Consider the following 22,554-nt stretch of genomic DNA (forward strand, 5'->3'; position numbering starts at 1 on the left):
TTCATTGTTCAATGCTAGGAGCAGTACCAAACACAGCCACTTATAGCTTTCTTGCTTCTTTTCTGGTATCGTAAATTCAGAGTGGTGATGTGGTGAGCAGGGAATGATAGAAAAAAAAATTGCTGGAATTAAAGATTTGGTTGAAAACACTGCATCAGTTCAAAGAAGAAAGAAGCTCTGTGTGCATGTTTGGGGCCAGAGGGAGTAAGCTAGACAGTAAAGGATAGATAAGGTTTATCTGGATAGAGAAGTAGAGTACACTAAACTGGAAAGAAAGCAGGAAAGACTCAGGGACTACTGTGAGGTGTACAGTACAACAGTTCATCTTGAGACATTGTTCATAAGTTACCTCATCAAAGAAGAGATGATATTCTTACTTCAGTAGGACTGAACACACTTACTGAACTGGATGAAGGCCAATAGGGATTCTCTTTACCTTGCCTTTTTTTTTGTTTAAGAATATGATAATTATACACAGAGAGCTCTGGGTCTCATAAGGCCATTTTCATAAAGATGCGCAGTGCCCTTCTCACCTCACCCCCATGTCCTTACTTGTCTCCCTTCTCCCTCTCCCATTACTCACCTTCATTCACGTAGTTTCTTTCTACCTTTATGTCATACACATAGTACCTATATAAAGTCAAGGCTCCACAAATGAGTGAAAATGCACACGATTTGTCTTTCTGAGCCAGAATTCACTTACTGTCGTAATCCTCAGTTGCATCCGTTTTATTGCAGGTGACATAATTGTATGCTACAGCTGAACCATATGCCATTGTGTGTGTATATACCCGTGTCCTTTATGCATTCTTGTTGACGGACTCCTAAGATGATTCCACAGTGTGGCTGTTGTAAACAGTGGGCCAGTAAACATCCTTTAACAAGGATGCTGTGGTATTCTGACTTAAATATTCCCTTTCAGTGAAGAACGGGGAGGCACAGCTGGGTCATACAGTCCATGGGTTGTGATTTAACCCACAACAGTCATACAGATTTCCAAGGTGGTTTGACCAGTTTACTGTCATACTTAACAGTTTGTAAGGACTCCTTTCTCTGTAAATCTTAACAGTGTTAGTTGTTGTTGTTTTTTCCTCAATGTCCATCGTTCTGATTAGGATGAGCTGAGATCACAGTGCCATTTTAGGTTCTTTCTCCAAGGGCTAGTGATGAATATATTTCATGTATTTATTGGCCATTTATATTTCATGCCTTTCAATTTAATAAATTATAAGTTTCCTGATGTGAAAGTCATAAAAACTTAGGGGTTTTCATTTGTTTGTTTGTTTGTTTTGTTGTTGTTGTTTTTCTTTAATAAAACTAGGTAATACTAGAAAGCATCATTTTCTGAATTTTCTTCTTCTTGTAGCAGGAAAACAAAAGCGAAGGCACCTCTTCCTCCGGCCGAGACGAAGGGCACTGATGTCTCTTCTGCTGAAGACCCTGTAGAATCTACTGCTGTCGTCACAGAGCAACAAGACAATATGATAGATAAAGATATTGAGCTCTCAGTGGTCCTGCCGGGAGATATTCTCAAGTCTACTACGGTTCATGGCAGGTATGCTGCAGCGGCCAAAACACCAGCACCCCACGCTCTTCTGCCACCATTGAAACCACGGTGACAGATGTCTTCATTTATCTTCCTTTGACACAACATACCTGTTGACTTTGAGTTATTATCTGTTTTTTAAAGAAGGGTGAAAAGAGTAGTAAGTCTTCTCTATCGGTGCGTCAGTCTCAAGCTTGTGTATTCTACTGACCCAACTCAGTGATTAAGATTTGGAATTTCTACCTATTTCGTTATTTGTTGGTAGGTGTAAAAAGCCAGCCCTACTATTTCATTTGTCAGTCCAGGTTCCAGAGCCAGCGTCTGCAGCACAGTTCTTCCTTCTGTCCTTACCAATTTGTTCTTTCTGCTTCAGGCTGCTGCTGTGATGTAAGAGTTAGTGAAAAAGTAGCACTTTCTTTTTTACCCAAACAAATAGATTTATATGCAGCATTAGGGATTTTTTTTTTCAAGTTCACTCATTTAATCCCATAAAATAAAATCATGGCTGCGTTGAGCAGAAATAGAAAGTCAAACGTGAACTGGCAGGGAAGGCAGATGTGATTTAGGAGATTAACAGTTTTAAATATCTGAAAGGTGGGTAAATGTAACAAAGCCAAGTGTAATTTTCCCTTCCGTCCTGAGGTAGAGAGTGGCATGGACCGTATACCTGACCTCACTGTACACCTTTCTGCTTTCCCCACTGTGTTGTGATCCAGTGGCTTGTGTTAGAAGTAGAGATTGCTTGACCTTAGTATGGGGTGCTGGGCCTGTGTAGCAAAAGAAGGAAGAAGTGTGTTACTGTATTCCACCTCTATGGCTTTCTGTAAAACTCTCACTTAGGATTATGATAATTTCAAATTCATCACAATCATATTGTCTTATCTAGGGTTTCATTGCTGTGACCAGACACCATGACCAAGGCAACTCTTATAAGGACAATACTTAATTGGGGCTGGCTTACAGGTTCAGTGGTTCAGTCCATTGTCATCAAGGTGGGAACATGGTGGCATCCAGGCAGGCATGATGCAGGCAAAGCTGAGAGTTCTACATCTTCATCTGAAGGCTGCTAGCAGAATACTGGCTTCCAGGAAGCTAGGACAAGGGTATTAAAGCCCACATCTACAAGGCTACCCCTACTCCAACAAGGCCACGGCTCCCAGTAGTGCCACTCCCTGGGCCAACCATATACTAACTATCACACATATGTAACTCTAAATATTATAAAGACTGATGAAAATATAATGAATGCAGCCTTAGGAAATTCTTCTAAGAATTCCGACTTAAGTCTTAAGTCTTAGTCTTAAGTCTCAGTAAGTTACATTGTTTCCATTTGTTTTTGTAGTTAAAGTAATTTCAGATTTCTTCACTGAGTCCTATTTATGAGGTTTCTGCACTTGTCATGAATCGTGGTAGCCTCCCACCTGTGCCTGCCTCATCGGGGGGAGGAAGCAGACGACTGTGATCCTTAAATCAGGACTCTTAACATCGTAGCCCTCACATAAAACACTCAAATCAGTAGTCTACTGTCATACACTGAAGTAAAACGGTGAGAGGGATTGATGTAGTAGAGGCCTCAAAGCTGACTCCCAGCTGTTCAGTTTCCATGGCTTTTCTCTAAGGCTTGTAGGTAAGGCTGGTTTCATCACTGGCCACCCCCTTCTTTAGATGTCCCAGTAAGCTCACTGGATTGTGGTCTTTTCTGTTTGGGATCAGCTGTTATCCTAGCAGCTTGGACTCGGATTTGAACCCTGGTCTTCTTATGAGGCCTGCCCATTCACAAGTCTCAGGCTTTCTGCTTGTCACCTTTACTCTGAATAGCTACATCCTGAGTCTTCTGTCCTGAGAGCTTGGGGCTATCTCATCACAGTAAACTGCCCTTGGCTGAGACCTTGACCTTCGTCTTCCTTTAGTAGTCTTTGAATCAGGGTTTCCACCTTCTGTTTCTCGGCTGGATTTGTTCCTCCTCTGTTTCTTAGTCTAACTTTGACTGGATTTCATGCCCCGTTGTATTCCTCGAGTCCACATTTTCTTTGGCTCTGGGTTTTCTTCATCTATCACTTAAAGGTTATGAATCATTTTTGCTATAAGCATTCTTGCCAGGTCCAGAGGCCTGAAGAACTTTCCATACCTTTGTCTTCTAGCTCTTTGGCTTCTCCATTCCTCAATCCTGGGTAATTTTCCATCAATCAACCTTTGTGTATGTCCCAGCCCAGCTATTGTTGGTTGCATTGTGGCATTTGCTTATCTATGGAAAAGGTTTGTGCCTGAATTGTTAGGATTAAATAACACATTATATATTGCTAGGGTTACATGAAATACTATCACTGCTTGGCACATATATTGGCTCTGGTGTTTACAGATGGGGAGGGATATTGGGGTTCAAGGCCATTGAGCTCTGTATCACAGAGTCAGACTCCTCCCCACCTCCCAAGTTCTTTTCTATAGGGAACTGATCACTGTCACCTGGCCCCTGGCCCTTTGTTGCTGCACACACAGATTGCTTGACTTAAGGTCATCTCAGTTTATGCAGCTATAGCGATTGAACACTGAATTAAGGAAGTCCAGACTACCATGTGAAGATTGGTATATGTTAATTTCTCCTCTGACATTAAGTAGGCTTTTCCTTCCCTGCCGTCTTTTATGTATCTTAAGCTTTGCCATGTGACTCTTCATTCTTCTACAGATCCTTTTTTTTTTTTTTTTAAAGACCTCAGTACCTTTATAAACACCACCCCCAGCATTCTACAGGACTTCCATCTGCTCTTACTCCAGGAAGCTTATGCAAGCTCCAATGGCACTTCATCTGAAAGCTTCCTAACATCCCTAGACTCACCTGCATCCTCTCACTTCCACACTCTCGGTTCTTTATGCAGCAGGATAGTTTCCCATGGTGTTGTTCCATGCTATGCTCTCTATATGTTTGTCTTTTTTTTAAAAAAAAAAAAAACCACCAACAAAATAAAGATGTATTTCTGTCTTTAACCTCGTATGCATACACACACTCGCGCACGCGCGCGCGCGCACACACCCACACACACACACACACACACACACACATTTGAGTGCAGGTACATGCAGAGGCCAGAAGAATGTCTACGATCCACCAGAGCGGGGATTACAGGCCATTGTGAGCCACCTGAATTGAGTTCTGGGAATCAAACTTGGGTCCTCTGGGAAGAACAGGAGCTGACTGTGTGTGTCCATTTTTATGAGCCTTTCAGTTAGAGGATTAATGAGTATTCTAACTGTCGATGACATAGAGAGTATGCTTTGGAGTGTCTTAGTATGATTCTGTGATATTTTTGAAAGCCCTTGCTATGTATTTCAGAGTGTAGTGTGGGCTTCTCCAAGGGTAATTTGGGGGTACCACAGGAGTGTAGTGTGAGGAGCCCTAAGGGTGTGATTAAAGCTGTCGTAACAAGTCCAGGTGCTGATGAGCCATTGTTCTAAAAGGTGTTAATAAGCCCAAAGAACACAAATAGTAAAATATATTGTATTTATTAAAAATGTGAACTAATGAAAAAATTACAGTATAACATTTTTGTAATTGTAAAAGGTAAAAAGATCCTACAGATTAATACAAGAATTCTGTGCAGGACTGAGAAAGTTAGTTTTAAATAAGCTGAAGTGCAAGAGTGTGTTTTAGACAAATCAAAAACTCTGGGGGGGTCTGTCTCTAGATTTTTTTTTGAGAATATCTTTTGTCTAAATTATACTTGAATATTATTTTTAACCATTTATTTCTAACATTTTTAAGATTTATTTATTTTAGATTATGTGTATGAGTGTTTTGCTCACAGGTATATCTTAGTTCCATATACATGTCTGGTGCCTTTGGAGGTCAGGAAAGATTGTCTATAAGTCCTCTAGAACTGGAGTTGTGCACGGTTGTGAGCTGCTGCATGGGTACTGGGAATAAAGCCCTGGTCCTCTGCAAGAGCAACAAGTGTTCTTAACTGCTCATCCATCTTCTAGCCCAGCAAACTTATTTTGATGGCATGATTACCCATGCATTTGGTGCAGAAAACATTATTGGCATCAGAATGTAATACGTATGAAGAGTATATTTGTGCTTTGCTTTTCGAAAGAATTTCTCCCCTAAAGTATACCTACCCCATCTGAGGGAAGATGTTTCAAGATCTCTTGTCACATTTCTGATACAAGAGTATGTCTGAAATGTTCCCTTCATGAACATGGGCATGTATAGCTTTACCTGCAGAAGAATGCCTTTGTGTGTCCACTGGTTTTCCCTAGAGCTTATTCTGGTTTGGAACACAGTGAGGTTGAGGTAGTAGTCGATGATGCTAAGGGGAGAGCAAAGACACATTATCCTGACTTAGCATGGCAGCCTTAGTGGATACCAGAGTTTAGTGATGCCATGTCCATCTATCTCTGCTATCTTCTCCCCTTGCTTATGTTGATGGTAGCTGCAGTCTGATTGAAAACTCTAACCATTTCTGTCTGCCATAAAATAGCTTGGATGGTGGAAGGAAGGAGGAACTAGAATAGTTGTATATAACATAGTGTGTGTGTGTGTGTGTGTGTGTGTGTGTGTGCGCGCGCGCACCCATGTGTGTTTGTGTGTGCATGCACTTGGGTTTATGTGCCTATGTGCAGGGATAGCGCCGAGTTGCTCTTTTCACTGTTGCTGCCCTTAACTGCTCAACTGAGCATTGGAGGCTGCTGCACTTACGGATGAGAGACCCTGGTGCTTGGGGAAAGTTCCTTTTTTGTTTTTGTTCTTTTGTTTTTGAGACAGTGTTTCAGTCTGTAAAACAAATTCATCTCTGCTCACCATCCTCCTGCAGCTGCCTCCCAGGAGAAAGTACTATATCTTTAACCAAAATGTCCAGTTTGGGAGATTGATGAAAGTTTCCCATTGAGGATGTGGCAGGGGGTGGGGTGGGGTGGGTGGGGCATTCTCTGCTGTACTAGCAACACTCTTCTTCAACAGGGAGGAAGGAAAGGCTATCATGTATAACAAAGGCGGAGACAGCACTTCATTATTACAAGTAGACATTTGTTTTGATGTGATTGAATCTTCGGATACCATGCCTGCCAACAAAGGCAGCATGAAAATTATGCTTTGCTTTATAGCTTAGTGTGTGACCTCAAGGTTTTTGTGTTAAATAACCCAGAGATATTTCATATAAAACCTGTGGCCCTATTCCCTTGGTCAGTGCCACTAAGAACAGTTCAGACTGGTACAGGGCGGATCAACAGCCAACCTAGGAGCATTTACATGGAGTAGAGTGCCACCTATTGGAAGTGAGTAGACTAAGAAAAGTGACAGACTACACCGTTGTTGAGTCAGTTTTTGTTAAAATGTGTATGGAACAGAATTCAAAAATTCACATTATAGTTGTATTTATTAAAAACTGCTAAATAGAGCCATGTTTGTAGCCAGTACTTGGGAGTCAGATGTAGGGGGTTCAGAAGTTTAAAGTCACCTTCAGAGAAATAGCAAGTTTGTGGTCAACAGTTTACGAGACCCTGTCACCAAAGAACAAGCAAAACAACAACAAACCAACCACCCAAACAAAAACCAGATTTTTTTCCAGGCTGGTTTGGTCAGTGCCTGAGTTAGGGTTTCTATTTTCACCGTGAAAAACCATGACCAACAAAACAGCATAGGGAGGAACGGGTTTGTTTGGCCTACAGTTCCGTATTACTGTTCATCATGAAAGGAAATCAGGACAGGAACTCAGGCTGGACAGGGCCTGGAGGCAGGAGCTAATGCAGGGGCCATGGAAGAGTACTACTGACTGGCTTGCTTCTCAAGGATGGCTTAGCCTGATTTCTTATAGAACCCCATAGAACTTCTACCATATGCCCAGGGATGACATCACCCACTACGAGCTGGGCCCTCCACCATCAGTCACTAATTAAGAAGATATCCTACAGGTTTAATGTACATCTTAACCTTTTATTGATTCTTTGTGAGTTTTACCTCATGCATCCAAATCAGCTTGTCTCCCTGTCTCTATGTATCTGCTATCTGTCCTAGAACCCCCCCCCAAAACAAAACAATAAAATACAAAGCATAAAAAAAAAATCTCATTGTGGATGTTGTAGTGTGTCATGGTGTGTCCCATAGCATTCCCTTTTGTCTCCACATCTTTACCACTCTGTTCATTGCAATGAGTCTGGTTCAAGACCTCTGGCTTCTAATATACCATCAATACTGGATCCTCCCAGGGACTCCTCAGATAACCTGTTGTTATGGAGATACTGCAGCTTTGGATCTGTGGGGCTGGCCCTTTCCTATGCCCCAGTGGCTCATAGATGAGGAGGATAAGTGGGCCTACAGCTGGGGCTTACCAAGGTATTTCCTTAATCAAGGCTTCCTCCTTTGACATGATGTTAGCTTGTTTCAACTTGACACAAAAACAGCCAGCACAGTCAGAATCCCACTCCCTATTTGATCCTTTTAATTATTTACCATGGAGTGACTGTCCCTGGTCCTGAGCTATAAATTCCCATAATGAAAGCTGAGTTAGTTGTCTTTGTAGGAGTCTTCACCAAAAACCAAACCAGCCTTGGCTTGGAGAGGGGTTCTGAGGAGGCAATATTTGAGAGCAGTGAAACAAACAACTCAAACCTAAATGGCAGGTGACAGCTGACAGCCTTGTAGTGTGCTCAAAAGGGCTCCCTAGACAGCTCTCTTACATAGCTCTTGGCTCTGTAGTCTGCTCCAGATAGGTTTCCGCTCAAGACAGCTCTATGAAGAGACGGCTCTCTCATGCTAGAAAAAAAGAGTTCTAAATTCTCTCTGGATAGCTCAAGAATTTTCCCATAAAAGTCAGAAAAGCTGCTATAAAAAATTCTTGGATATTTTAGGAATAATTCTAAAAGAGCTATGTTAGCTCTCTAAGTAATTCTTGTGATTTCTGACCAAGGTCAAAAATCCTGTTAGAAAAATTCTGAAAGAGGTATTCTAAATGAGCTATGTTTGCTCTTCATGGATTTTCAGACCAAAACCAGAAATACTGTTAGAAAACATTCTTAAAAAGCTGTGTTTACTCTCCAGAGATCTCTAAACAGCTCAGCTCTCGCAAGAAAAAATTGTAAAAAAGAAAAAAATACCCCAGAACTATCACTCACTTGCTAGTTCATCTTCTACCGACCAACACCCCAGTCTTTTATGTATATATCAGTTCAGTCACTTACTCCAGGTTCCCACTTGATCAGCCCATGAGTCAACATCCCAAGACCATAGCCTCTTAAGAATCTTAGGAAAAGGACCACAAGCAATTTTTTTTTTTTACATTGCAAAAACATGCAGAAATCTGCCTGACTTTGTTAAGCAGAGACAATGAGGCAGCTTGGTGGGACCCCGCCCTGAACTTACCATTCCTACCACCCCTGGCCCTGGCCCTGGCCCTAAACTCTCTCTGTCCCAGGCTGACCCTGAACTCAGGAATCTGCCTGCCCTTGTAATAAGCACAAACAAAATCTCGGGTGGGATTTTGCTAGTATCTTTCTGACAAGCTGGCTCATAGTCCAGCACCCTCTGTTTTTGTGAATCTATGAAGCTCCTTATACAATTCATATTTCATCCTTCTATATTGCATAGTTGAGAAATTATATAGTTTTGAACTCCTGCTTTCAGAGTTCTTTCCCACAGCCTTAAGGGCTGCCCAGAAAGTCTCAGGGTTTACCATTCTTGCTAAGGACATGAATACACACCTGACTCCTGATCTCACTGTTTCTAATTATCATGGAGTCATTAACGTTGGCAGAGAGAACATTCTCTGATACCCTTGGCAGGGAGACTACTTCCCAAAAGAGGAGTTAACCTGAGTGAGGTAACCCAATCACAAAAGAACTCAAATGATATGTACTTACTGATAAGTGGATATTAGCCCAGAAACTTAACCCAAGATATAAGTTACAATTTGCAAAACAAATGAAACTCAAGAATAACGAAGACCAAAGTGTGGACACTTTGCCCCTTCATAGAATTGGGAAAAAAAACACCCATGGAAGGAGTTACAGAGACAAGTTTGGAGCTGAGACAAAAGAATGGACCATCTAGAGACTGCCATATCCAGGGATCCATCCCATAATCAGCCTCCAAACGCTGACACCATTGCATATACTAGCAAGATTTTGCTGATAGGACCCTGATATAGCAGTCTCTAGTGAGAATACTCCGGGGCCTAGCAAACACATAAGTGGATGCTCACAGTCAGCTATTGGATGGATCAGAGGGCTCCCAATGGAGGAGCTAGAGAAAGTACCCAAGGAGCTAAAGGGATCTGCAACCCTATAGTTGGAACAACATGATGAACTAACCAGTACCCCGGAGCTCTTGTCTCTAGCTGCATATGTATCAAAAGATGGCCTAGTCGGCCATCACTGCAAAGAGAGGCCCATTGGACTTGCAAACTTTATATGCCCCAGTACAGGGGAACGCCAAGGCCAAAAAGTGCGAATGGGTGGGTAGGGGAGTGGGTGGGAGGGTATGGGGGACTTTTGGGATAGCATTGGAAATGTAATTGAGGAAAATACGTAATAAAAAATATGTATTTTATACATAGAACCCTTATATCCACAGCAACCATCCACACCTGTGGAAGCCTGCTGACTCTGTTCCGGGGCAGCCACCATGTCATGCTGCCCCTTATATGGCCAAGCAAGACTCACTCCCTCACTCCATTAGTTTCTCACTCAGGCCTCCTTTGTCTCCTTTTCTACTACCGAGTTCTGATTTCCTTTATAGACACGATTCCTACTTCTACTGTTAGTGACTGCTTTATGACATTTTCTCTCCGTCTTTGAAAAAGAAAAAATAAACATATGATTTCCTCTGAGAATCAATGTCATATTTATAGGACTTTTTATCTGAGAAAAGCTCTCAAAAGACCTGCTCTGATATGTCTCTTGGAGATTGAAAGTTCAATCGGGCTGATAATGAAGACAAGCCATATCACAACTCTGTGGGAGTGGGGAGGGTGGGTGGAGTTGGTATATTTTCTGAGTATATTCTTTTTTTGTTGTTTAATTGTTTTTTATTGGGGTTTTGGTGTGGTGGCTTGTTTGGATGTGTGTGTTGCTGTTGCCACAGGACCTTTGTAGCCCAAGTTGGCTCTGAATTCCTAACCCTCCTGCTTCAGCTTCTCTAGGTCTGGAATGCACTTGGCAGCTGAAATAGATTTCTTCTTATATGGAAGGGTTTTTCATTTCTTAAATAAAGGTCATTATTTCTAACTTGTTCTGGAAATAGCATTTAAAGTAAATGATGGAGTAGACCACCGTATAAAATGATGGTTTTCCAGGAGAAAACAGTGTTTACTCTTCGTCTATTTTTAATATTTGATATGAAATCATTTCACAGTGTTCAAGTGTTAGCTATCTTCACATCTTGCTGCTTAGTGTTTGTCTCCTAGTATCACGTAGCCTAGTAAAGCATTCTCAAATCCAGGATGAAATGTCTTCTCCATGTTGGATGCACAAAAGTGTTCCATTTCTGAGTTCCTTTGGTTCGGGAAGGGTTCGCACAGCACAGATCTTACTCAGTTGTTGGCAAGGCAGAGAAACAACTTAACACAACTTGGATTTGAGGATTTGTTGAAATTGCATAAGATACATTGTTAGAGACTAGAGCAGATTAGAAAGAAAAACACATAAGAAGAATCTTACTTGTTCTTTAGTTGTAATGCAGTGTATCTGTTCACTTATTGTTGGGTGTTCCCGTTTTCTAGGGTGTTCCTGTAAGTGCCCTTTATCCCTGAGTCATTACTTTTGCTCTCAGCTGTCCCAGATTGAATAAAAAAAATTACCTAGGCACCCTGTGGGCAAGTGGCCTTCTTTAAACATGCGCAGGCTTGGAAATCCACCTATGTCATTTTTAGACTGTTCGTGAAGCCCTTTACTACATTGTGACCTGAATCTTTTGATATCCAGCTGGACCTTTGAAACACAGAAATAGAAGCTCTAACCATCCATTATCAAAACCAGGTTAAGATTACTACTACTCTGTGTCCCAGATACAGCAAGGGTCCCTGAGGACTTAGGAAAGATTGGATGAAGCCTTTGGTCTGTATGATAAAACTGTGTCATAAAGCAGCTATCCTGTTCTAAACAATCGTTTCACCACTATGGACACTACTTTGAATCACGAGGATGCTAAATATAGAATCAGACAACTCCTAATCCAAATGATTACTATGGGTGGTAAATGTACTGTGATTTCTTAAACCTCATTTGTTTCGTTTGTAAAGTCACGAAGTAGGAATAGCTTTCATGGTAGATCTGAGCTCATATGAAATAATAGAAAGGAATTAAATATAAAAGGTGATTTTGTTGTTGTTGTTTATGAAAAGTTGGAAATCTCACAGGGATTTCTTCAAAAAAAAGAGAGAGTTTTTAAAAGACATTTTTTAATTAGCTGCTTTAAAAAAATTAAATATTCCTTCCAGGAAATCATTGTATAAATGTCTGCAAGTAATGTTGCAACCTGGTAATGCGATAAATCAGAACTCACAGTGCTGTGGTGATAAATGGGGGAAGAGACCACCTGCACACATCAATGAGGCCATGGCAGTTCAGTGCGTATGCTCCCTAGCCACATAATAACGTGCTTTGGGATGTTCTACAGGACGATGGCTCTTTCCCTGGCAGCAGTAATTCTGGCCAGACCTGCTACCTAACTGTTATCAGTCCTGTCATATGAGGGCAATTATTCTTAAGCCAAGATTGTTGTCTTTGGCAAAAGTGCTTTGGCATTCAGATGGATAATCCTCATGTATATTTAAGGGCTGACTTCATTTTCTGTGGGAGCAGTGTGTATGATTGCCCACAGCGCCTGCTTCAGAATTGGAGTCCTGCCATTTAGTGTTGTGGCTCCTTTATGACAGGGCTACATTGTGATTCCCATCTTTCTGGTTGAGGGAAACTCTGAAGTGGTTTAGCGTCAAATACTGAACCTTCTCTTATATATTTTAACCATTTAAACTGGTCTGAAGCTACATTTGTAAAAGATAATAGCCTCCTTTACTGTTAATGGCACAGCTTTATATAAAACAAGGTCACTACACAAATTTGTTAAAGTTTTCAATTCATTTTTTTCCCTAGAATATGTACCTCTCCCTTCTTATACCAGCCAGTGCACACAGATCTCAATGGTGTTATGTGGTGTGTGTGTGTATGAGTGTTTGTGTGTGTGTGTTGTGTGTGTGTATCTGTGGTGTGTATATATGTATGTATGAGTGTTTGTGTGTACTGTGTGTCTATCGTGTGTATGTATATGTATGAGGGTGTGTGTGTGCTCTATGTGTGTATCTGTGGTGTGTGCATGTATGAGTGTTTGTATGTGTGTGTGTTAACAGAGCTAATCGAACGGTGTTGTCCAGGAGGAAATAAGCACTGACTAGTTGTCACATATTAGCACAGCCTTCATTCATTGCTTTCAGTCACTTCCTGGGAAGAAAACTGCTAAGCTGGGGTCTTGCCAGAGAGTTGTTTACATATAGCTATACATGGATTCTAGATAAGGTCTGGGCCGAATTGGCCAGAGCCCCTCTCAGAGTTCCAAAGGGATATATAGTCCCCTTAGTGACTTTATGTAAATTCTCAGTGTTCTCACCCCCCCCCCCTTACTCTTTCTCTCCCTGCTCAGTAGTTAATCCAGGCCTCCACCCTGCCAACATTTGAGGTGTATGATAAGCTTCCCACATAAATTTGTGCTATAGCCTTCTAACTATTCTTACAAGCTTTTAAATCTTACTCTATAAAATCTCAGGTCTTTCCCCAAGAAACTTTTAGAAATACTATAAGATTACTGTTTTTTACATACTCTGCATCCAGCGCCTCAGAGCCTTGGCGTTCCAGGGAGAACTGACAAGTGAACTTCTCCCAGATAACTGGTTCTCTCCGAGTCTGTTTTAAGGCCATTTTTCTATTAAGACATTTCCTCACACTCTCTCCACTCCAGCATTTACAGATGGGGGTCTATATATTCTTTTTGTTTAGTAAATCTTGAAATCCAGGCTTTGCAAAATGAAGCCTGAAGTCACTCATTGACTTGGACGCTCATTGTGTGATGGAACGCTGCTTGCACAAGGGAAAGAGGGAGGAAGAGTACCATTAGAAATGTAGCTCTTGTGAGATGGGGAAGTGTAAGGCCCTGGGTTCAGCACACAGCTTGGGGGGTGGAGGTTGCACAGATATTGCAATGACCTGAGTGTGAAGCCAAGCTGAGCATAGCGGGTAGTTTGAAGATAAAGGTAAAGTGGTATCTCCCCTTAGGTTCACATGGGGACAGCTGGGCCTTCGGCTTTCCTACAGGAGACTTGTCTCTCTCTAAAAACTACATCACAGACCTGGGGCCACAGTGACATCACAGGATGGTAGGCTGAGATGCTGCATTAAGCAGCTGTGCTGAACTTGGTATGGAACAGTGAACTGTGAGTTTCCTGGTCTCGTTTTCCTGTCAAGCTCCTGAAAGCTAATAGATAGGTTCAAGTTGAACTACTAGAAAATCATTTTTACTGGCATTTACATTTTCCCCCAAAGAGGAGGGTGGCTGGTCACAGATTTCCCTACAGTGAAGTCTCTGGTACCCCATCTCCGCCCATGAAATAAGAGCCGGGACTTCTGTGTGTTGTTCTAATGCCTTTGTGTTAAGTGGGAATGTTTTAGGATCACCGGGCATTGGAGGGAAATGTGACACAAAGGTTTTTAAATTCACTTTCCTAAAGGACTGGCCATTAAGAAAGACAAGAGCACTGTGCTCTGATGAAAGCTGAGTTGTGTGTTGACAGTTGGTACCCATGGAAAGAGAAGTTCCAAACGGAGAAGTACCCTGAATGCCAAGCTGGCTATGCAGGAATACTGTTCAAGTTTTTTCCTGTATAAAGATTAGTCCTGCATTTTCCTGTTGGTCTTTCTTTGAGATTATATCAAACACTTACTTCCAATACACAAGGGCCCATAAACTTTTTGTATCAAAGGCCACATAAAAGTCTTAGGCATTGTAAACCATATAATCCTACCTACCACTGTAACAAAAAGAAAAAAGCAGCCTGAGACGTTGTAGAAACAATAGGCAGGATACACCCTAAAAATCTCAACTTAAAATGCAGAAATTAGGAAGCAGGAATAGTATCACCCAGCTGTAACCCTGGCACTAGGGAGGCTGAGGCAGGAGAATCACAAATCTGAGGCCTAGTGGTGGATGCATAGTGAGGTGAGGTCAGCCTAGGCTTGGATTAGATTGCAATTGATCTGCAGTATTGTTGACATGTGCTCCAGTCTTTTAGATATTAGATCTGTCAGGACAAGCATGTCATTGTATTGTGCAATGACAGCAAACCCTAGGAAATACTAAATAAGTATGCTTTGAATAATTTAAGAATCCACAGAATTCATTAAAAATGTGAGGGTCAATATATATTTGTTTGCTAATACACAACACACACACAAACACATACAGACACACAAACACACAAAACCGCAAAAGGCTGTACTTTGTTCTATGAGAAATTTGCCAATTTATGAGCTAAGGAATGCAAGTTATACTATTAAGGATTGTCTCCTAACCCAAGTGACTATTCTTGGATAAGGAAGGACTCATACAATGTATAACATAAACTGACAAATAAAATCTGTAGAAAATTGTTGAACCAGTGCCAGCATCTAATACCTAAAGCATTCTAACCACTGCCTTTAATCTGTTAGGATTTTGTCTTTCTGATTATCAGATATTTAAGTTGCCACAGCTCTTATTTTGTTTATGTCTTATTTTATTATGTTTTGTTTATGCCTTGCTTTATGTCTTGAAGACAAACAAGGAGCAGAGTAGAATTCTGAAAACAGCTAAGTTTCACAGTCTGTTGAGTTGATCTCTTAAAACCATCGTTGTTCCTGTCTTTCAGTAAGCCGATGATGGACTTGCTCGTGTTCCTCTGTGCACAGTATCACTTAAATCCATCAAGTCACACGATTGATTTGCTCTCTGCTGAAGAGAATCTTATCAAATTTAAGCCAAACACACCAATAGGAATGCTGGATGTAGAGAAGGTAATTTTAAAGCCAAAATCTCTGGATAAGAAAAAGCCTACACCTATAATCCCAGAGGTAAGGGTTCTATCACAGATTTTGATGTTATTATGTTTGAAATATTCAGTTTTTAGTCAATGTTTATTATTCATATATATGAAAAGAACTACATTTCTGGTCTGGATACATGGAACATGTCAATAATGTTTTCCAAACCACTTGGTTTGTCATCAACTGGTTATTTATTCTTTGGTTAACTAGAATTGTGGGAACAATTTAGATATCAAGTTCTCTAAAAGTGAGTGGATTGACTACATCAGGATCTGATAATAACCCATGTGCTATATATTAAAAATTCTATATTTAAGCAATATTTTAAAATTTAATATCATATTTAATATCATATTCGAATTCTGTGTATTTGGTAAGTCACTAATTTTACATACACCCAGATCACAGTTTATTATCTTCTATAGCAGTTCATTTTTCTTTTATAAATAATTTTTATGTGTGTGTATTAAATGTTCAGAGGCCTGGGGAGGACATAGAATGCCCTTCTTCATCTGACTTACTCCATTGAGGAGTGATCTTTCCCTGAACCGGGAGCTATTGTTTTTGAGCTATTCTGGCAGCAAGCACCAGGTCTCCTCTTGTCTCTGGTCCCCACAATACTAGGGCTGTAGGCATTTATGAAACCATGTCTACATGAATCATGGTTGTGTAGTGGGTCTTCTTAACCACCAAGGCATCTGCTCACATTCTTATCTTTTTAATGTGTTAACCGGAACCTTTGAGCAATAGTGATACTAATTTATTCAAATGATACTCTTCACACCATTATTTATTCTGTACTTGACCAAACTGAGGACCTCATCCTTGATAGGTAAACATTCCTCCAGTGAGCTGATAGCCATAGCTCTTGGTTTCTTTTCTCGTGAAGTTATTGCTAAAACAATACGGGTTTAGAAGTTTATGACTTCAAAAACTTCTGAGTTATGAACATCAACCATTTTTGTAAAATATAAAATCCTTGATGCATTGAATACCACCAGTTCACTTCCATCTGACTTGAATACATAAATTCTGCCAACGTCTTCATAGTGTTCATAAGCATTTAATAAAAATGTTGACAGGGATTTAATGATAAAACATTGGCTTTAATATTTGATTGAATGTTTAAAAATTAATAAGACAGTAGTCTGTCTTCTGTCTAGGTATGAATAATCTGCTGCATGCACATGCTATTGAACCATATTGGAGCAGTTTTATTTGTGTAGCCAATAGATTGTCATTCTCATGAGCCCCTAAGTTACAGGATTTTAACTTTTAAGAATGAAGGTCATTGAGGATCTGAAATCTGTACATTTCATTTAATGTTGCAGAGTTCCATTTTTAATGGGTTTAATCCAGTTATATCAAAATAGCGGAACACTTGAAAGAGTGCAAATAATTTTGAAATTATTAGTATTAAGTCTAATCGAGGATGGTTTTGCTGTTCTTTACCATTACATTAGAGTTAACTGGAAGGTTAATAGTACAACAATAAACATCAATGGCAATATGTTGTAGTCACATACTGATAACTGACCCTGCGCAAGGCATGGCGCTCCACTCTTAGTATGGTTGATTATTGATTATAAGGATAGTAGTTTTCAAAATGCCATTTTTGAAATTGCAGCTATTGACAGGCTATCAAAAGACAAACATTCCTTAAAGGACAATGTAAAGCATAGATATTATTATTTCATGTATTTGGTAATTTAAAAATATTTTAAGACAGCGTAAAAACTTTAGTAATGCTGTAACAGATGAGCCTTTGTTTCTGTTGACTTTAAATATGCTTTCATGTTTTACTCTCAAGAATTTTAGCCAGGTGGTGATAATGTACGCCTTTAATCCCAGCTCTTGGGAGGCAGAGGCAAGTAGATCTCTGAGGTTAGGGCACACACAGAATTCCTGTCTCACCCCTGCCCTAAAGTTTAAATAAGTAAGTAAATAAATAAATAAATAAACACACACATACATACTTAATAGAATTTTGAATTTGAATATTTAAAAAAAACAAAGTAAGCTAGGTTTTGTTCGTAACTGTAATCCCAGGTACTTAGTAGGCTGTGACAAAAGGGTCAGAGTTCCCAGACCTACCTTGACTGTAGATGGAGTTCAAGTTTAACCAGGATAACTTAATTAAAACTCTGAATCAAAATGAAAATTAGAGGACCAGGGGCAAAACTTAGTAGTTGAGTACTTGACTTATCGTAAGTACTTGACTTACGATACGTTTAATCCCCAGGACCATTAACAATATCAAAACAAAAACACCTAATGTTTGTTACCTTAGAATTTGTTTTAAAATTAGGTCATAGCATTAGTAAAAAAGAAAATTTCACACCAGAAGAAGAAGAAGAGGATAGAAAGTGGTGTTTGCTGAATGAGTATAAAGCCTTGAGTAACACGTAGCTCTTGGTGGCATTACACAGAATTTGTTTTACTTAGCAACCTGTGGTTGAGGTATGACTTTGGTTTTAATTTCATGTGTCACAGAATCGAGAGTCGGTTATTCTAGATATTATTCTAGATATGGAAATACTATTTTGGTAAATGAATTATGTTGTAACTGTGTATCGTAATTTATGTTTCAGAAAACTGTGAGAGTAGTGATCAACTTTAAGAAAACACAGAAGACCATAGTGAGAGTTAGCCCCCATGCTCCGCTTCAAGACCTTACTCCCATTATATGCAGTAAATGTGAGTTTGATCCATTGCATACCGTGTTGTTGAAGGACTACCAGGCTCAGGAGCCCCTCGACTTGACAAAATCTCTTAATGACTTGGGACTAAGAGAGTTATATGCCATGGATATCAGCAGAGGTAAGTGGACTTTTCCCCCCTCAGTGTGTGTGTGTGTGTGTGTGTGTGTGTGTGTATTCGTGCAGATAAGTGCTCACAACTTCATAATGCCAAGGATTTAATGGATCAGTCATATAGATAGGAATAAATACATCATAATGGGAGTAATAAGATAATTGAATTGAAATAGGTAAATCAAACCAAGTGTGCAATTTAACCTGATAGCAGTTATTGTAATGGAAAGAAAAGTCAGACTTCTTAGCCTTTATCATATTTTATATTTTTCTGTCAACCTAGGAATTCTTCTGGTAGCATTGCATTTTTTTATTAGTCTTCATTTTCATGATGGGGGTCTCATCAGGATGCCCATCTTGGGCTTGAACTTCTGAGCTCAAGGAGATCTCCCATCGGAGCTGATTTCAGTAGTTTAGCATAACAGGCTGGTGCCCCTTGTCCAGTTTATTTGGGGTGGTGGTGGTTGAATTTAACTTAATTTCTTGTGCCTTTTCGACTTAAACAATGTCAGTATTTAAATGCAAGCCTGTTACTGTTCTAATAAAACAGTTGTTAGTTTATGAAAACTCCATATAAATTTTGTATGAGGCTTTGCTATCATTCAAATTTGAAGAATTTTTTTTTCAAAATTCTTTTCTGAGGTCAACATAGGTCAGCATCCAAAGTAAGCGTGCGTATTAAATGAATCAGAAATACTTCCAAAACATTTCCAGATTGCAGAGTTTTTATTCGTACAGAGGAGATATGTTAAAATGTGGAGACATCAAATGACATTGGGTTTTTTGTTTGTTTGTTTTGTTTTGGTAACCCATAGACTTAGTTAAGTTTAGATATTCAGTGTGAATCTCTTTCATTGGGGCAATTAAGAGTTTTATGGAGGAGACAGTTAATGCACACTGCAGAGAGAGTTTCAGACATTATTCTGAGGTCATGGTATAGTGTAATTCATAGACTACTGTTTTGACTCGGTGATATTTAATAGTTAATGGACATCAATCATCACGGTCATTTACCCTTTTTTACTCCCTCTTGCTGTAGCCCCCTCTGTTACTGCCTTCAGTAAGTCATCTTTCCAAGGTAAGATCCAAGAATCAGAAGAGACTGTAAATTATGACACTAAATTGGGAAGATTAAAATTGAAATTCTCATTTTTTTTCAAACATTACTAACACATGTATCCTGTAAGAGATTTTAACTTAGAAAATCGTGGGGGTTTATTTCCTTAAAAAAAAAAAAATAAAGGTTCTACCTTCTTTGATTTCTGGCTCAAATTATACTAATTTCATTCAGTAGAATACTGATAAATGATGTCATTTTAGACCTGGGAGTAGATCCACAATTCTAGCACTTGGGGAGGCAAGGCAAGAGGATTCTACATTCAAAGCCAACCTGAGCTATCTAGGAGAAAAAAATCCCAGACACTGAAAACAATACAGAAAATAACACCTTGCTAAATGTGTGGGAAACTGGGTTTACTACCTTGTATAGAAGAAAATGATTTTGGAAGGAGTGTGCTTGGCTCCTGGTATGAATGGATCACGTTGGCGGTGCTGTGGAAGGGATTGAATGAGCTTATTCTCAGCGAGCAGCAACTCGGAGAGGTGGCACTTGCAGTTTTATGACAACAGTTTTTTTCCCCACCATTTAGATTTTGTCTGAATTTTGTAATGGCATAAAAATTTTATGTTACAGTTATTAGGTTTAAAGGTTTATAAAGGAATTTAATGCTGTATGTAAAAAATCTTTTACATGAAATTTCTGGAAGGAAGTGCATAAGATATTTAATAGTGATTAGCTTTGAGTGGTTGGGCTAGGAGCAAGTTTTCATATTTCTTTATAGTTTATAATGAATATATATATATATTTCATAGGGAATTTTTTTTTTTTGTTTTTTTTTTTTTTTGTTTTTTGAGACAGGGTTTCTCTGTGTAGCCCTGGCTGTCCTGGCATTCACTTTGTAGACCAGGCTGGCCTCGAACTCAGAAATCCGCCTGCCTCTGCCTCCTGAGTGCTGGGATTAAAGGCGTGCACCACCACGCCCGGCTCATAGGGAAATTTTATTAAAATTATTCAATAATAAAATCTGGGGGTCTTTTTTTCCTCCATTTAAAAAAGGATAGGCCCAGGGCACTGATTTGTGTAAAGGTAGCTTTATTTGCTTGATGCAATTGTCATCTCAGAGGCGAACTTCTGCATAAGCTTACCCTGTCTAGTTCTTTGTCTCTAGGTGGCTGGTTCAACTCAGCTGTTCTGCTCAAACTCCTCTCAAAGCTGACTGATTCAATCTGGCTTCTCTCGGCTTCTCCCTGAATTGCTCTGCTTGGCTTCACACTAACTGGCAGTCTGTTCTAATCTTCTGGTGCCTTCTCATTCTCTGCCTTGAACTGACTCTCCTGACCTATGTCAAACTGCATGAACTCAGGAATGAACTCACCTCCACGGCACTGCCTCCTGTGCTGCCTGGCTGAACTGAACTCGTCTGACTGAACAGAACTGGCTCACTCTCTCCTGCTGGACTGCTCTTAAACACGGGCTAGCCTAATCAAAGGAGTTAAAAATCGATATCATCTTAAAATATACCCTGGCAGAGAATCAAAAAACAGGTTCTTTAACTCTGACTGTTAAGCCAAGGTGGCAAGCTTCTAGAGAAAATAGCTTTTTATATTTCTGGGTTCTACTTCTATAATGGGAGTCAAGAAATGATAACAAATGGTCTTTGCTTCCTTCCAGAAACAATGCTTATACTTGGCTTGCTCCTAACCACAGTCCCTGATCTTCTTAGGCTCAACTTCAAGGTTTTATCCATTGATGTCTAATGTCTGTTCTGGCCTTACCTGAATGAGGTTTTTCAGAGACTTAACTGCATGTGAAGAAACTGCAGGGACTAGAGTTGTGGGGTCAAGAGAGCTTATTTACAGTGTCAGAGTCTAGCAGGTCTATCTAAACCATACGTGTTTTTACCCCTTGATTTAGTGGGATGTCATCAGAAGCCTTTAGACTCTGTGTGCTGGGACTTTCTCGTCTAGAGTCAGGAAGCTACAGTGCTTGAGCTGTTTTCCATAATGAAGACAGGTTTTCACTTGTCTTAGTGTTTAACTCTGACACTTAGCGATCTGCACACATGATTTTAATTGAAGAGGGATGAGGCTGACGTAGTGTGGAGGGTGATCAGGTACAGGAAAGCTTCATCTGACAGATTCTGGCTACACTAACTGAATGGACGTATGAAGCTGCAAGTTATTCAAATCTCAGGCAGCTTAATTACTTAAATGTGAATGCAATGCTGAAATTTTTTGTTGTTTTTTTACATTTGTAACTAACATATGCCAGTTTGGGGGAAATAGCTCAGAATGAAGCTTTTATTTCTTCTTTCACAGAGGTGTTCTCAGAAATATAATAAACTTTTAGCCTTGAAGCCCTATGGTCCTCACTGTTCCTTGTTAGCCTTAGGAAGGCCCTTGTGCAGTGTGTACTGCCTATTTAATGTTTGAGTTACTAAAGGGTTTATATGTGAATACAGTTTTCCCTTAGAACGTTACTATGACAGAGCGCACTAATTCCTGTTTTAATATTAACTATCTGCCCTGCTTTTCTTTCCGTTGCTGTGATAAAACACCATGACCAGTACCAACTTGAGAAGGAAAAGTTTAATTGGCTGACACATCCTAATCACAGTCTGTCCTTAAGGGAGGCAGAGGCAGGAACTCAAGCAGAGGAGGAACTTGGCAACAAATTGAAGGAGAGACATTGCCTCCTCGGCCTGCTTTCTCACACAGCCTGAGATTACCTACCGTGGGGTTACCCCAGCCACAGGAGACTGGACCCTCACCCACAGGAGGTTGAGCCCTCCCATATCAGTTGTTATTAAAGAAAATGTCCCAGAAACAATCTATTGGAGGGAGGCCTTTTCTAAAAGAGGTTCCTCGTTTTCAGATGGTGGTAGCTTATGTCAAATTGATTAAATCCAAACCAAACCAAACAAAAACAAAACAAAACAACAAAACAACTTAAAGGAAACCCTAACCCAGCCAGTACACTCTTTTGTGTTCCTACATTGTGATCTCTACATTGATACATGTTATTTATAAACACATTTTAAACAAAAGCATGTAAAATTATACATTTACTTCTAAGTCCCA

General features: G+C 40.0%; 1 protein-coding gene and 1 non-coding gene across 12 annotated transcripts in view; one reads left to right on the forward strand and one right to left on the reverse strand.

The window, feature by feature from the left end:
* Positions 1-22,554, forward strand: part of Cobll1 (cordon-bleu WH2 repeat protein like 1) — a 159,298-nt gene that overhangs the window by 94,871 nt on the left and 41,873 nt on the right. For 6 of the 11 annotated variants that reach the window (XM_021154795.3, XM_021154785.3, XM_029473785.2 and 3 more), the window contains 4 exons: positions 1,367-1,555; positions 15,427-15,628; positions 18,193-18,421; positions 19,454-19,492. In XM_021154795.3, coding sequence (XP_021010454.2) covers positions 1,367-1,555; positions 15,427-15,628; positions 18,193-18,421; positions 19,454-19,492 — 659 coding nt within the window. The remainder of the gene's footprint in view (positions 1-1,366; positions 1,556-15,426; positions 15,629-18,192; positions 18,422-19,453; positions 19,493-22,554) is intronic. The other 5 variants (XM_029473786.2, XM_029473787.2, XM_029473790.2 and 2 more) reach the window with 2 other exon arrangements.
* LOC147005904 (U7 small nuclear RNA) lies at positions 8,428-8,486 on the reverse strand. The gene has a single exon (XR_015046584.1). It is a non-coding gene; the product is annotated as a U7 small nuclear RNA (small nuclear RNA).

Source organism: Mus caroli, unplaced genomic scaffold, assembly GCF_978045245.1.
Source record: "Mus caroli unplaced genomic scaffold, Mus_caroli_1 scaffold_2, whole genome shotgun sequence".
In the NCBI taxonomy this organism is placed as follows: Eukaryota; Metazoa; Chordata; class Mammalia; order Rodentia; family Muridae; genus Mus; species Mus caroli.